The sequence below is a fragment of the Varanus komodoensis genome, unplaced genomic scaffold (assembly GCF_004798865.1).
Source record: "Varanus komodoensis strain SLA01 unplaced genomic scaffold, ASM479886v1 scaffold36, whole genome shotgun sequence".
NCBI classification, from domain to species: domain Eukaryota; kingdom Metazoa; phylum Chordata; class Lepidosauria; order Squamata; family Varanidae; genus Varanus; species Varanus komodoensis.
In genome coordinates, this window is record NW_025335873.1 from 3,941,168 (window position 1) to 3,957,559 (window position 16,392).

The following is a 16,392-nucleotide window of genomic DNA, read 5'->3' on the forward strand; positions in this document are numbered from 1 at the left end:
CAGTTTTGGTCTCTCCATTCTTTTTAGAAGCTACAAAATAATTGTATAAACCACCCAGAGAGTTTTGACTGTGGGGTAGTATAGAAATGTAATAAAGACACGAATAAAACTTATTCACACAGCAAAAGGGCAGGGGGAAGAAATTCAGTTGGCTCAAACCACTCTGATTTGCAGTTTCTGAATGAATACACACAACTGTTCTGACATTTCCAATGCCGTTCTATAGAAGTGTACATTAGGGAAACTAGCAAACAAGATTGTGTAGATGGGGAAATGACTTGAAAAAATGTATTTTAAATGTGTGTGTTCATGTGTGCAAACAGGCATACCAAAGGAGGCTTGCATTTTCATGGTGACCTTTTCTTAAAAATTGTGAAGAGAAGTGAAAGTTAGAAGAGCCTTGTGCTTGAAAAATGCAGATCGTTATAGAAAGTGAAACATATTTGTTCATATCTAGTTTATCTGAGCATCTACACCAGACATTTGGTAGCTCTAATGTAGCTTTGATACCATCATTTCTCAGGTATTTGCAAATGACAACAACAATCCCCTTTATAAACTGCCTAGACTTTTGAGTTTCGGTGATGTTAGTGGCTTTAAAAATCTCATTGTGAACTTCAGGGCCTCATTCTTAAGCAAAGATCATTTTTTGACAGCTGTCAAGAGGAGTTGTGTTTGCTAGTTGCAAAGTCATGTCCGATCCATCATGACCCCATGGACAACATTTCTCCAGGCTCTCCTGTCCTCCACCATCCCCCGGAGTCCACTTAAGCTCACACCAGCTGCCTCAGTGACTCCATCTGGCCACCTCATCCTCTGCCATCCCCTTCTTCTTTTGCCCTCAATTGTTCCCAGCATCAGGGTCTTCTCCAGGGAGTTCCTCCTTCTCATTAGGTGGCCAAAGTATTTGAGCTTCATCTTCAGTATCTGGTCTTCTGAAGAGCAGTCAGGGTTGATCTTCTCTCGGACTGACCAGTTTGATCGCCTTGCGGTCCAAGGGACTTGCAGGAGTCTCCTCCAGCACTGTCAAGAGTAAGCAAAGTAAAACAAAAAACAAAAAGAACTATCATTGGCTGTCAAAACTGAGATAATGAAAACTGACTGTCAGTCAGGAGACTGCAATCCCTAGGGGGTGAAATGGCGGGGGGGAACCACAAATTGTGATTGTGACAAGGGGTACCCAGCCAGTGACAGTGACCCCAAAGTGCTCTGTAGGCATCCATGGGGCCCTTGACACTGGCCTTGGTGTTTTTGGCCAGAGGAGTAAGGGGTAACAAGGACAACCCATGCCATTTGGGGATGAAGCCGCAGCTAATAACAAAAGAATTAATGCCTCTGGGTACATCACATGTCCACAGCCTGAGCCTAGTGGCTGTGGGTTCAAGGCTTTTACAGTTCCAAGATGGTCAGTATAAACAGGGATCAGGCAAAAAGCAAGGTCTCGGCAGCACTGATCACAGGCAGGCGCCACGGGTGCAAAAATGGCAAAGCTCAGGCAGAAAGAAAATCGGAGTTCACTCCTGCTCAGGAATCAGTCCAGAGTTCAACCCAAGGAAAACCATATTCAGGGGTTTATTCGGAGGCTATCAGAGGTCCGCCCTGTGAGCAGGGCCTCCATGTATAAGTAGACTTCTTCTCACAAGGAAGCCTCCGGCTCAGTCTGGTACTCCTCCTTTGTTCCTGTTCCTTCGAGGAACATCACCTGTGTGGGCTCAGGGCCTTCCCTGTCCACAGGTGTCTTCCACAGGTGATGCTGCCATGCTGGCCACCCAAACGCCGGCACCTCTCTCGGTCCACAGGCAGATCCTACCCACTCTCGTGGTGGATTGCTTGTTGTCTCCCAGTGCTTCCTCCAAGGAGGAGTCTTCTAGCAAGGCCAGGACAAGCTGAATAGACAGAACGAGGATTCATTGTTGCAGCCTCTGAATTTTCTACTCGCAGGCTGGTCCTGAATACCTCCGTAAAGAACTCTTTCTCTTGCATGTGCAGAAATGCGTTACCAGTCAATGGATGCTTACTTCGGATTCCAAAGCGAAGCCAAACTGTTAACTGCCTGTGCAAAGTAAGTCTGGAGCATAGAGACAATCTCTGCGTTCCGGTTATTCGGAACATCGGAGGGAAAGTACAGAAATGTTGAATTTTGCATTTGTCAATTTTTAACAACACTGCCCTGCACTTTGGCGCATTCCTGCCTCTGACACTGCAGCTCTCTCTGAGCATGGCCAAGACCGCTTCCCTGCCATGATGAAATCTTGTAGCTACCCGCTGTGGTCAGTAGGAGGTGCTCTGTTTTCCCTAGCATAATCTCCCATGGGCATTAGAGAAAACTGAAGACATTTCAGACAGGTGGCCCCACAACCTGATTCATAGAGGATGGCCTCAGCTTGAAGGGCTGTCCAGTCGGACACCAGTTTAACGATCATGGGTGCATTTGCACACAACACCAACTCAGTCTGGCAGTGAGCACCAGTGGGTGCCCCCTGACAGCAAGCGCCCCCTGACGTTGCCCCGGAGGAGGTTCCATATCCACCCCCACCCTCGGTTCCTCTGGGCAGCTCACAGAAGACAAAGCTGTCAAGAGGTTTCTTGGCTTCGAGGCAAAGAAGCAAGCAAAGGCGAGATTTTGGGGGGGAAAGGCTGCACCTGCTTTGCAGCAAGTTCACTGATCTTTTTTCTCTCCCCCACAACTTAAGTTTCCACTGAGGTGCAAAGCCGTAGCAAGCAGCAGCCCTTCTATCGCACGGGCTCCTTTCCACTTCTGTTTTTTTTTACTCTGTGCAGGTACAGGCCACATAGGTTGGAACCACGGTCCAGCTCCTCCCATGCGGTGATGGACATATCTCTGGTCACTGGACTGGAAGCAAACCTCGAAGACTTATCTATGGTAAGTAAGATGGTCACGAGGGATGGGAGGAGTCTTTTATTTGGTGTACTCGTTTAAGCAAACGGACATAATTTGCACTCCCCGAGAAACATGTGGATAAGAGAGCAGTTCTCTCTTAGGCTGCGTGCAGCTCCGAATTTTGCAGCCCAGCCCTTGTCTCAAAGATTGCATGCAATGAGTGCAGCCCAGGGACTAAACTCTGTTTGGGAGAAATTCTGAGGTGCTCTCAATTCCGCTGGTGGGCAGTGGCCAGGGCGAAAATGCGTTTGAGGTTAAGGCTGTTTCTGCCAGTGACTGCCAGGAGAGCCAGTGTGGCATAGTGGTGAAGAGCACAGGGCTGAGACTCAGGAGGCCTGGGTTCTAGTCCCCGCTCAGCCATGGAGCCCACTGGGTGGCTTTGGGCTGGACTTCTCAGCCCAGCCTGCCTCACAGGGTTGTTGTTGTTGTAGGAATAAGATTGAGAGCAGCAGGAGGAGAATGAGATAAGCCGCCTTGAATTCTTAAAAAAGTGGGATGCAAATAAAATTAATAAACAACAACAACTGAGCCTTAGGCAAAGCATTTCTTCTTAGAATGGGGGAAGAAACTGTACAAATGCTGAGGAACACAAACGGTAGTTGTGGGAGGAGGAATGAAGGAACTGGCATGGCCTTTGAGGTTTGTTCTCCAGGCCGGTCGTTTCACCATCCTGGGGCACAATAAAATGCGGATTAGAGGAAACTGTTACAGGAAAAGGTTTACATTAAGGAAAACTGTACACATTTGTTAGGAAAAATTGTGTACACAAAGATATGGTGTGGAAATAGGATGGAGTTAACTACACTGCAAGTTTTAGCAGCTGCAACCATCCAGCTGCAGTGCTTCAGAAAGGAAAGGATGGAGACCAGAGCACCTTCCAGATACCTTGTATCCCAGCAGCCTAATTGCCGCCTCTCTCTGGCCCAGAATACCCGCCTGGTCCCTTCCCTGAGGTTTCTTTCCCTACCTTGGAGACACAGCCCACTGGTTCTTTCCACGTTGTCCATGAGAGGGGATCTGCACATAGCTTCCCTCCTCCAAATTTGGGGCTTTGTTTCCTGAAGCTCAAGTACTTTGGCCACCTAATGAGAGGGAAGGACTCACTGGAAAAGACTCTGATGCTGGGAACGATGGAGGGCAAAAGGAGAAGGGGACGGCAGAGGTTGTGGTAGCTGGATGGGGTCACTGGGGAGGTGGGTGTGGGGTTGGGTGTATTCTGGGGAATGTTGTCCATGGGGTCACGAAGAGGCGGGCATGACTTTGTGACTGAACAAGTCCATCTCTCCATCTGGGAATCCAATGAATCCTGCCTACGGACCATGGAGTTGCTCTTCCCTTGCCCTTTGCCAAAAATAACATCATTGAAAATGCATGTTGATATGACTTTTAGGTTGACGACTGGATTGCAAGATCTGTTGGTAGATTTTGGGATGATTTGTTAGGAAGTGACAGTGATGATTCCCAATGGGTTAACAATTCTTCCTCCTCCTCCTCCATCACAGCTTGCAAATAACGTCGACCATCTTATCTCAGATTATGAGGTAAAAGACGGACATGTTGTGGTGCAGTTAGATTCGGTAGGTTGTCACACGTGTTAACTGTGCAACTTTTGACCCATTGCCACCCCCCTCCCGTCTTTCTGGGGCTGCTTATGGTTTCTCCTTTAAAACCAGTCTTTCAGTCTATCAAATTTCTGTACCTTTGTAACCCAAGTCATACTCCAGGGATCAGGGTTGGTGATTTGTGCAACTGGTATATGTTACATACATTTCTCTATGTGTGTATATGGTGGGGGGGATATGTGTGTCTGTGCGCACCCATTTGTTCAGGCAAGAAAAAGAGTCTTTAACTCTGTCCCTATGTGATTTTTAAAAAAAATCTGTGCGTGTAGCTTTATCTTTATCTTCAAGCAACATGGAGCAGGAAAATGACAGGGAGGTATGGAAACTGATTAAACATTTTCCTACACTCCTCAGCCTGAACAAATGATAGCCCTCTCTGATTGCATTTGATGGAAAGGAAAGGAGCTGGATCTTCTGTGATGTTTAGGTATTCAACACGGCACTCCTTATCAAATTATTCTTCAGTGCCTGTGAAGAATCAGGGAGCACAATCAGCCCAGCTTTGTACCATATCTTGGTCATGCAACAGAGATTCGCATGAACCAGAAATGCTGCAGAATTTTTGCAGTGGGCTAAACTCACGCTGAATTCCAGCCATGCTGATGTGTTAACGAACTCAAGACCTAAGGCCCTTCAGTGCAAAGAGAATACAAGACAAGACAAAGTCACCTCGAAGTGAGAGAGCACCTTATGTTGAGCCCAACCTGCCTTACTCCAATAGGTTCCAGGAAGCACTTTCCTGTGTATCGGTTTCCGAGTAACTGAACTATTCCGCGTTGGAATGCCAAGCCCAGGAACATTCACTGTGTATGAATATCACACTCCTGGTAAGGAGTCGGTTCTTGCTCATTTCCTCCACTTATTTTAAACCCCGCTTTTAAAAATGAAGCCTGAGTTTTGACAACTTTCTAAGCTGGAAGCTTCCATAAAAGTGGGTGGCAAACTAGCTACAGCTGCCCAAAATACTGTTTGGGCACTTGGAAAGGACCGACCATTAACTTGGAGGTTGTGAAAGGTGGTATCTGGAAATAAATGGGGAAAGGGGACAATAGAATATCTATTTCTCAATTGTACTTGCCTTGTATTCTCCTGAAGATCCTGGTTTAAAAGAACATCCACTGCACTCTTGTTTCCTGACATTGTAAATTTATTTTCTTTCCACAGATAAACGATGCACCATATTTTACAATGCTTATGGAGAAGACTCACTTGTAAGACTGTGTGAAGGCAGCGAATGCAAATGCATGGAAGGTAAACATGTCTACTCAGGAGTAACCTCCCACTGATTACAATGGGACTTTGTGCCAGACAAGTGTGTTTAGAATGGCAGCCATATTTATTTATTTATTTATTTATTTATTTATTTATTTATTTATTTATTTAAAACCTTTTGTATGCCATCCTATTATACAATAATCTCAGGACGGCTTACAAAATTTAAAAGAACAATTAAACAACAATTGCTAATAAATTATTTAAACAGAACAAAACAAATCACAAAACAGAGCGACTGAAGGTTAAAAGTTGTTAAATTTTAAAATACCATTTAAATAAAATAAATAAAAAAGTTTTGCCCTGGCACGGAAAAGAGTATAAGCTCGGTGCCAGGTGTACCTCTCTGGGAAGTACATTCCAGCATCTGGGCGCCACAGCAGAGACTCTAGATTTTAGACTTCTAAAATCCATATTAAGATAACAGCTGCATTAAGCCATATCAAAGATCACAGCATAGGGTACAAGCTCGTGAATTCTTCATCAGGCTTATGTCTCTCAGCATCTCCCTGAGTTTGGACCTTCCTCTCAGGGCACGAGTTCATACAGCTCCTTCTTTCGAAGTCCAAACCACATTTAATTTATGTCCATTGGGTTTCACAGCTGCGTCAGCATTTGAACTTGGGCCTCGCTCTTTCTAGTCATGGCCCTGTCTTGGAACTTGGAAAAGGTGATCCAGTTTTCATTAATTCTCTGTTATTTTCCCCATTCACAGCGGAATGTGGGCGCATGCAAACCAGGCTGGACCGATTAATAAGCAGCGATTCACGGAAGGAAGCTGCTTGCCAGAATGACATTGCATACGGTAAGCTGGGAGCAGCTGATGCATGCCGCATACAGGCCAAACAACAGTCGTGGTGCGGCAGCTCCGAACCTGCGACACAAGCCGTCGTGGGCTGGTTTTTCCCCGCTCCCTGCAAAGCCATGACCAAAAATGAGGCTATAAGTAGCATCACTTTGATGGGACCTCTGAATAAAAGCAATGGTGGGTGCTCACCCAGGGAGTGTAGGGTTGCTCTCTGAGAAAGCAAGTATCCGTGGCAAAGCCCTTGCTCTGCATGCAGAAGACCCCAAATTCAGGGGCAAGGCTGTGAAAATCCCTGGAGAGTGTTGACTGCCAGCCAGTGTCAGCAAAGCTAGGCTAGATGGATCAAGGGGGAGTCTGGTGGCTTCCAATCTGCCTGCTAAACCCCAGTGCTGTCACCCACAACCAAGCACCACCCAGACGCCATATCTACCGCTCCCATTCTCCCTCTCCAATGGCTATGGTGCTGGGAGTGATGGGAGTTGTAGTCTGAAACATCTAACATGTTCTAGTTTGAGACCCAGGGCTGCCAAACCTTCTCGGCAGGTGATCCTGGCTTTTATTGTGTTTAAGGTATTTTGTAAGGCATCCTTTATAATATCTATCCAGGGTTGTTTTAAAATGCAAGTTGAAACCAAACATACCCAGTGACTGAATTAAAAGTGATGACGAGATACTAAGCAATTAAAACAGCAGAGTGAAAACACCCTTCATGGGTTTCATGGGTTTAAAGCACAGTAGCCTTCCAAATCTTAAAATACACCTGTAAAAAAATAAAATATAATACTGTTTCAGGGTCATGGTGTGGGCTTGAGTTTTGGATTATGATTTAGTAGTCCCAGCTTAGCCAAGAAACTTCCTAGGTGACTTTCTCAGCCAAACTCTCCTAGAGAAAATGAACGATAGCAAGAGGCAGGGGAGAAAGCTCCCAGTCCTGACCCAGCAAAAAAGGAGAGCCTTTTGAACATCTGGTTTTAAACGAATATACCCAAGGACAAAATCTTGCCCAGGAGCAGACTTAGTAGTAGCAAAAATAATTTTTAAATTAAATTAAATGGTAGTTATTAATATTAACCTTAATTATAATTAATAACATTAATGTTGTTGTTGTTAGTCGCAAAGTTGTGTCCGACCCATCGCAACCCCATGGACAACATTCCTCCAGGCTCATGTTAATAATAATTGTGTTAATAACGATTGCTTAATATTTATTTATTCTAGTTAAATCCTGCTTATTTTTCCTCTTGCAAAGAACCCGTGGATTACATAATCTTCCCCTTCACACCAACCCTGTCAGGGAGAGTAGACCCAAAGTCCCCCAGTGAAAACTTTATGGCTGAGTGGGGGACAAGAACCCAGATCTCCTGAGTCCCAGTCCAGTACTCACTATTATTGAACAGTGGTAATAGCAGCAGCAGCAACAATATTTCCTTTCCTCCTCCAGTCTATAAAGTGAACATCCTGGCCTTGAGGGAAGAAGGAAGCTTCATTAAATACACTGCAATTCTCCTGGATCTCTACAAAAGAGGTGAGTGTGCTTCTTTTCCTAACCCAAAACGGTGCTGGGTTGGATCCAGGCTGAGTCCTTTAAGAAAACAGCGGGCAGAAGTCCTGTGGATTTCAGTGAGCTTGTTCTAAGTCGGACTAACCCTCCTCTGTAGCCAGCTGTAAGGTTACCTCACTGGATGGGGCCAGAGTCTATCTGCTGCAGGGTCTTTCTTCTGTAGAGGCTTATGAGCAGGATGGGAGATCACCTCCATTCCCCTTTATTCTGCCCCTGGCCTTTGGCAGCCAAAGGAAGTCTTACTCTGTCCCAGATGTTCTTAATGGCTACAAACTGGTGCGGGATTTATCTTTCTCAGTGGAAACCATCAAAACTAAACTGGCTGGAGATAGAAAGGTCCAAAAATCTTAACAAGGCCTGTGTTTTCTCCTGTAGCATGTGGCTTGCTTCTGTTACAGAGCTAGTGATTTAGCAAATGTGCATTCATATACGAGGTTCTTCTCCTCTACCCTTCTATCCACACAACAACCATCCGAGCCATGGTGGCCGACCCAAAGGCTGCTGTGGGCTTCAGTGACTGGAGGACTGCCCTGAACCTGGTTGTCCCAAGCACTGGCCCCTCATGCTAGCCCTGCTTTCTTCAACTTCGTGCTCCCCAGTGTTTAGTATTACAACTGCCATTGACCATGCTGACTGTGGCTCATGGGAGCTGAAGTCTTTGACATCTAGAGGTTGTCCTAAAGACCACCAATGAACTTCTGGGCTGAGTGAAGATCATGATCCTGGAGCTTCCTAGTCCCAATCTGACTTCCCTGTCATCCCACCCATCTCCCTTTAATAGAATATAAATTGTATTTAAGGCCATGTGTATGCTGTTTTGTATTTCATCAGTTCTCAAAAAGCTTTACAAGGAGCATACACAATGGACTGCAAAATGAATTTTAAATTAAACGGATTAGTGGTAACAGCGAGCGTGTGCTGTGACATTCCCCTCCTCCCCAGTGGTGTCCCAGCTGCTGATTCACCCCCTCTGTCCCCAGCTCATCCCTTCCATGGCCCAAGAACAGCCGTTAGGCTTCAGGCCAACACACGCAAATTCACGAAGCTGCGGGTTCTCCCTTTTGCAGGTGCATTTAGCCAGGTTGACTTCCTGGGAAAGAAAAGACGGTTCCGTCTGCCGGCCTTTTGGTTCTTCCTAACTTCGTTTGTTTCTCTTCCAGGGGAGACTTTTGCGGAGAAGAATGCAGAAATCATCTTTATTAAAAAGACCTCCTGCATGAGTGTCCAGCTGAAGCCAAGAGAGGATTACCTGATCATGGGGAAGGAAGCCTTGAAGATAGGAGAAGGCATCAACGCCAAGTAAGCAAGCGGCCGTTTGGATGCGCAGGCATCCTTCCTTCCATGCACATGGGCATGGTGCAGAGGCACCAAGGGCCAATTCTTTTAGCAGAGAGGCCCCTGTGTCAGAAACGAGCATCGGCACTCTGCTGCTTGGTTGCATCCACGGCCCTCATAGGGGGCAGATTTCCTGTGGGTTCCACCATTTGCCACCTGGCTGAGTGTCTCTGTGAGGAACATTCTCTCTGTTTCCAAGTTTGTGTGGGTATAGGCATTTCTGTAGCCAGAATGAAGCCCCTTCCATGCATGCGAGGGGATGCTATTTGGCACGCTGGGGTGTGTGTGTGTGTGGGGGGGGAGTGAGTTTGTCTGTTTGGCCCCATATGTTCAACCACCAGAAGGTTCATTGGGGGCCAGTTTGTTGGGGACCAGGGTCTGCAGAAGTACCAAATCTTTCCTGAGGAGGAGGAAAAAACCCTCAAAAGAGTGGGAAGTCCAAACAGTGCAGTGACAACTGACTGCGTCTTAGCCGCAATGGAATGCAGTGAGACACAGAAAACTTGTTGGAGGGTAGGGAGAAAGCAGAATGGTGCATGCAGTGGAAAGCACATGGGTGGACCGCTGGCGCTCCAAGCCAGGATTCTTCCCCATGGGGGTGTATTTTTGCTGGTGTGGCTTGTGAAGTTTTGATCTCCGACTCTTAAGATTTCTGCTGGAATCGCATGTCAGAATTCCCTTCTGCTGGTGGGAATCAGAGCACAAATGTTTGCAGAGTTCAGAGAGAAGGTTGAGCCCAGGCCTAGTCATGCATGTAAAGCAGACCAACCAAAGCCAGGGGCACTTTAATTGCAGATGTTTAACTTGGATTGCATTATCCAGTTTCATTTCACAGTTATTGATTTTAGTAGTCAGTTTTGTAAGGATGGCAAAGTCTGGGTCTACCGCAGAGGATTTTCTCGCATTAAAAAAAAAAAATCTTTGTATGTAGAAACCAACCATACGGGCGAGAAATTCGGGTGTCTTCTTGCAGTGGTACTTATGACAGGGAATATTATTGGCAGAATGTGAGTTCATAGCACCAGTGTTTGGAACAGTGGAACAGCAACAGGAAAAATAGGACTTCCGAGATGGCCCAAATTCTTCCTTTTGGCATTGTGCAAAACATCATTTCATGTAGTCATTTCAGTTCCTCCAAAATCATCTCTTTTTTCTGATGGAAGGGGTTGGGTAGATATAAAGACAAGAAAAAAAAATTGTCCTCTACAGGGCGGAACTAAATTTTATAATAGCCCTAAAAAAAGGCAGTCCTGGGTTTAATTTCCCCATCATCCTGCACCACGTGTGATGTAATTGGTTCTGACCAATACTGTGCCTTTCTCCTTGCACTGCATTGTTGCCAGAGGTGCAGAAAACCTCAGTCCAGGACACATTGGAAAGCTGCATTTTAGCAGCTCTCCCTGTGTTTAGTATCACATGTCATTTTGCTTGGAAAGATTTCCATTCTCTTTCTGGGGCCTTTCTCAAGAACCAGCAGAAAAGAATCTCAAAGGTGTCCCGTCATGTCACTAGTGATTCCTCCAGCAATCCGCAACCTCTTCATCCTTTTCTTTACCAAAAAAAGCTCTCCTCCTCCCTTTGTAGATTCCAGTATCCTTTAGATGCCATGACTTGGATTGAATGGTGGCCTTCGGAAAGTTCACCTTGCAATTCTTGCCAAGACTTTATAGAGACAATGGAAGAATTTGCAGAAGATCTTTTTATCAATGGCTGTTGAGTGCTGACAGTTCGGCGTTCTCCAGCAGCTTATGACCTGCAACTCTGGAACCTGCATTTCTGCAATTTTACCCTGACGTTTCTTGGTATTCATAGCTGGACCTCATTGGATACTAAACAGCACTTTTGAGAGGGGAAGGGGGAAGAAATACCTGAGAAGTCTGTGTTTGAATGAATCAGTGAGTTAAAGGTAGGATTGTGAAAAGATCTTTGAAACGGAATAACACGAAGTGGAAAACAGCAAAAGAGAGAGGATGGAGAGGAAAAGTGTTCTGAGCCTCAACGAGTATGGCAAAGACTTGGAATCTGGGTATTTCATATCAGATGCATTATATATTAATCCACAGGGCAGCTACAGACTAGTAATTGACCAAGAACCCACCTCTGTTCCACTTGTTCACCCTCTTCACTCAAATAAAAGTTATCACCTTTCTTCCTGTTTTTTTTTTTTTTTTTTGCAAATAAGAACACCGACCTGGCTCAACAATCAGCACGGCACTAAGTTCTGCTTGCAGGGTGTGTGCCGTGCACGCACATGACCAAGCTGCTCCCCCCACCCCCAATTTGGTATCCATGGTTCCCTTTGAGGAGGAGTCTTCTAAATAGTTTGGGCTGCAGCTTGGTGTAAGGCAGAGTACTCTGTCCCACAGTGTTGCCACACACTCCAAGACATTTTTCTAAGGACACTCCAGAGAATATTGTTTTTCTCTCCCTGTGCCCCCTCCAACTCCCGCTAGAAAAAGGGCACTTTGCAGAATGTTCTCCAACATGGCGATGTTGTCATTGTGGGAGCCACCCTCTCACCCCAACTGGGCAAACACACAATGCCCTGAAAGAACAAGAGTTCCAGGTTGGCTGCTTGCTTCTCTTCCTACTATCACTTGGAGAAGCAAGACAGAAAAGGAGGAATGGTTTGCCAGGGATCGGGGAGGCAGAAGCTGTGTGACTGCCATTGTTAATGGGGACCATTATCAAGAAACTGCTGGAAAATTTATCTTCATCCTAGAGACAATTATTTAGTTACCTGTCTCCCACTGATTTCTTCAGCTACAACAGGGTGAAGAATTTTGTGTACAATGAAAGATGGACTGCTTGCTATAATCTCCTTTTAAAAGAAAGAAAAAAAGGGAAGAAGTGAATGCAAGTCCCTGCGTGTCTACTCTGAAGTAAGCCCCACTGAGTTCGATAGAGCTTCCTCCCTGCTAAAGGAAGGCAGGATTGCAGGCTGCACTGCATGCTGAAACTCAAGATAAGTTTTTGGTACTTTCCATCGCTGCCCCATTTCCTCTGGTAAATCCCCTTGAGCTCACCTCTAGTGAGCTCTGACAGATACCCCAGAAACAGCAACAGGATGTGGTTGGCCCAGAAATAGAACTTAATATGTGTGACTTCATGACAAAACAGTGTGCTAGTTACCCTTAGAGAGGTGTATTGCAACAGAGGGGCATCTTCAAGAGAGGGATGGAGAGGAGAGGAGGGCGCCCACCTTGCTCCAGTGCCCATCATGCTGAACATGTCCCTCAAGGATGGCCCATCATGCTGCTTTATTTTTTGGGGGTTTTTTTTAGGAGCCAAAGTTTGGAGGCTGATAAAGCCCAGTGTGGTCAAGCTAATTTGACTAGTAGGTTGCGTTTTAAGTGTGGAAGGTCACAAATTCCATTGGTTTTATCTCGATGCTGGTTAATTAGCCATGTTCTTTTCTGTGCTACCAAGGAACAACAATCACCTTGGGGGATGTTTGTGGTCACCTTGATAATCAGTCATTTCCTTCTCTCTCTTTCTCTCTCTCTTTGCATTTATTTATCAGCTTTGACATGGTCCATACAGCCTTATATCCACAGTTTCAAGGTGGTTTAAAAACAAGAATAAAATGATTGGTGATGCCAACCAAAGAAGCAGAAGCAGCTGGGGCAATGTGAAAAACAAAAAGATCCAAGGCTGAGGTCTAGAGGACCCCAGGACCCCCACCCCAATTATATGCTGATTTACATATCTGCCTTATCTCAGGTTCCAGAAACAGACATTTAACAACTTCCACATGCCTCAACAAGTTTGGTGCAGTAGCAGGGATTCCTTCAGGTACCCAAGCCCTAAATCCTGGATTATGCCCAGAAATAGGCCAGAAGCTAACATTGCCTTTCAGAGCTGGCAAAACAGATTCCCACCAACTGGTCCCAGTCAACATCCTTGCACTAAACAGCTAAGGAATTTGTAGGAATCATGCTTTAATATGAATTTATGAAATGTGCACTTCCTGGACCCATGCATCAGCTGAAACGCAACCCTGCGGCAATATTCATGCTTTCCCAAATTTTGCAATGCTGTTTGCAAATCAAAATAGGCCCGGAAAATGTGTAGGATTGGGGGAAATGTATGCAAAAATGGTTAAAATAAACGTAGCTGTGAATAGGAAAATGTGTGCTGAAAAACAGATCTAATGGGCAAAACAGCCCTCTATTTAGTGCATGCAGAAGTGCGTATATTTGGGGAAATGGGTACAATGTGCCTACATTTAGATAGATGTGCACAAAAATACATCGGAGGTTTTACACTCGGGATAGCAGCTGAAGTGAAGGAACCTGGATGCTCAGAACAGAGAGCTGTTCAGTCTAACTAGCAGCCCTTCTAAACATGTAGAGAGCCAGCGTGGTGTACGGGTTCAGAGTGCAGGGCTGGGCTTCTGACGAGCTGGGTTCTAGTCTCCACATGGCCATGGAGCCTGCTAGGGGGGTTTGGGGCCATCACAGAACCCCCAGCCCAGTCTGCCTCAGAATTGTTCTGTGGGGATGAGACTGAAAGCAGGGGGAGGAGAATGATGTAAGCTGCTTTGAGCTGGTGATAAGAAAAAAGCAGGATATCAACCTAATAAATAATCCTCCCAAATCAAATGGACTTGTGGTGAATAGACAACACTGTCTCCCAATGCAGTCTTCCCTGCCCTCCCCTGCCCTCCATCTTTAAATTAAAAGGCTGCAGGCTTATCATAACGTCTCCAGAACACCTGTCCAACATCCTAGAGGGATCTATTCTCCTAAGCATTAACTCTGAAATCCCAGCAACCAGAAAATAAAACACAGCTAAATGAAATGCTTTCCTCTGTCTCTTGCTACTTGGGGTGGATTAGCTAGCAGCTGCTCTTTGAAGGCCTTTTCAGGCCAATCAAACCAAACAAGCTGAAATGTTTTCTGTTCTAGATGAGAGAAAGTTTGAAATGATCAGGAAAAGAGGCTCATACACATGTCCTCAAATGATTATATAAACAGACATCTACCTCTCGCTCCACATCCCATATTTTGAAAGAAGAAAGTGCAAAGGCACGACTGTGGCTGAATAACAAGAAAACAGAAATCCTAACTACAGAAGAATTATGTAACTTTTCTGGTAATAATGAATGAATAGAAATTGTGAAATTGTATACCTTGGCCCTGTCATCATTTCAAAGGGAAACTGCAGCCAGGAAATTCAAAGAAGACTGAGATATGGAAGGGCAGCAATGAAGGAACTAGAAAAGATAATTTAGGATAAGGATGTTCCACAGGAGGCCAAGGCCATGCAAGTTGTATTTCTGATGGCTACGTATGGATGTGCAAGCTGGACCGTGGAAAAAGCTAACGGGAAAAGCCACTGATGTGCTGGAGGAGAGCTTTGAAAATCCCTGGACCAACCGAAAAACGAACGAGTGGCTCCTAGATCAAAGCAACCCAGAACTTTCCCGAGAAGCCAAAATGACAAAAGGGAGGCTGTGCTGCTTTGGGTATGCCCTAAGAAGCTCTCTGGGGAAAAACGGTCATGCTAGGGAAGGCTGACGGCAGAAGGAGAAAGGAAAGATCAGCTATGAGATGGATTAACTCCATAGAGGAAGCCGCAACCTTGAATTTCGAGCAGTTAAGCAGGGCTGTCGTTCATACGGTCACCGTATGTCAGAGATGACTTGACAGCCCGTAGCAACAACAGCTACCACAATCGCAATTTGCATCCAGAAAATAAGAATCCTGCCACCCAAGAAGAGGTGCAGGTGGCGTGGTGTCCTTAGGGCAGAGTTCGGGGCCGAAGCTTGGGGCCCCACTTGGCAGAATGCGGAGGGCCGGAAGCAGGGTTAGGGCTTGGACTCCGGATCTGCCCCTCCACCCTGCTGTCCATGACACTTGCTGAAATAAAGAGACGGGGGCCACAGTGGTCTTCATTCCAAGTCAGCCTCTTGGAGGTTCATTTTCTCCCTTCCCTGAAAATCTAGTGCCACGTGCAAAAATAGATGCATTGTTTTGGTCCTGAGTGAAAGCCCAGTTCTTCGTTATGTAGTCCTGCCTCTGGGGGGCCCCAGAGCTGTTTTGAAGCGAGCAAAGCAAGGTCCATTGCCACTCACAGAGGGGGGGATCCAGAAGAATATGAAGTCCAGCATCTACCGATGTGAACACACCTCTGGATCAGGCGCATATGCGACCTGGGTGCAAGAGGAGCCTGGCCCGACTTGAAGATCAACCTGCAAAGAATGACACATGCTAGCAGCCCCCGCACCTGGACCGATCCCCCCCCCCCGCAGCTGCCTCTTGCCCCCAGAGCGAAAAAGATGTGGGCAATGCTTTACTAGGGATGGGGATGAGGAAAACGGGAGACTGCAGTGCGGGAATGGTTTGCCAGAAGGAAAAGACAGACACGCACACGGTTTGTGTAGTCACAGAAGTTGCAGCTGCAGCCCTGCCTTGTGCCACAGCCACGTTCCGGGGTTGCTCATACATGGAAAAATAAACGGGAAATCGTTCAGACGGTGTGAAAGGCATCATCGGCCAAGAAGCCAGCAACAGTTCCACTTCTCTGATCCTTATCTTGGACTTTCGTGACCTGCGTGTGCGTGTGTGTGTGTGTGCGCGCGCGCATGTGCGAGAGAGAGAGAGAGAAAGCGAGAGCACCTTTTGTGTGCCTTCACACGGGGAATTTGGAGCCCGTTCAGTAATTTCCTGTCGCCGCTTCTCCGAAGCGACGCCGGGCGCGATCGCGGCAGCCCCTCTCCACGGGGGCAGATCTGCGCGCGAGGGGCCGGAGCCTGCGCCGGGGAGCCGGGCTGCCCGCGGGGGACGGCGCTGCCGGGCTCGCCGCGCCGGCATGGCCGAGCCGAGGCGATGCGGCGGCGGCGGCGCCGGCGAGCCCGACAGCGCCACGGCCAGCGCGCCCGCGGACG

The 16,392-nt window shown here is 46.6% G+C and overlaps 1 protein-coding gene across 2 annotated transcripts in view; it reads left to right on the plus strand.

The window, feature by feature from the left end:
* The window catches only part of C5 (complement C5), a 50,741-nt gene extending 39,093 nt beyond the window's left edge, over positions 1-11,648 (plus strand). For both annotated transcript variants that reach the window (XM_044440105.1, XM_044440106.1), the window contains 9 exons: positions 1,990-2,062; positions 2,782-2,884; positions 4,405-4,479; positions 5,246-5,351; positions 5,689-5,775; positions 6,512-6,601; positions 8,046-8,129; positions 9,326-9,464; positions 11,085-11,648. In XM_044440105.1, the coding sequence (XP_044296040.1) occupies positions 1,990-2,062; positions 2,782-2,884; positions 4,405-4,479; positions 5,246-5,351; positions 5,689-5,775; positions 6,512-6,601; positions 8,046-8,129; positions 9,326-9,464; positions 11,085-11,217 (890 nt within the window). In that variant the 3' untranslated portion in view covers positions 11,218-11,648. The remainder of the gene's footprint in view (positions 1-1,989; positions 2,063-2,781; positions 2,885-4,404; positions 4,480-5,245; positions 5,352-5,688; positions 5,776-6,511; positions 6,602-8,045; positions 8,130-9,325; positions 9,465-11,084) is intronic.
* Positions 11,649-16,392: the final 4,744 nt, after the last annotated feature.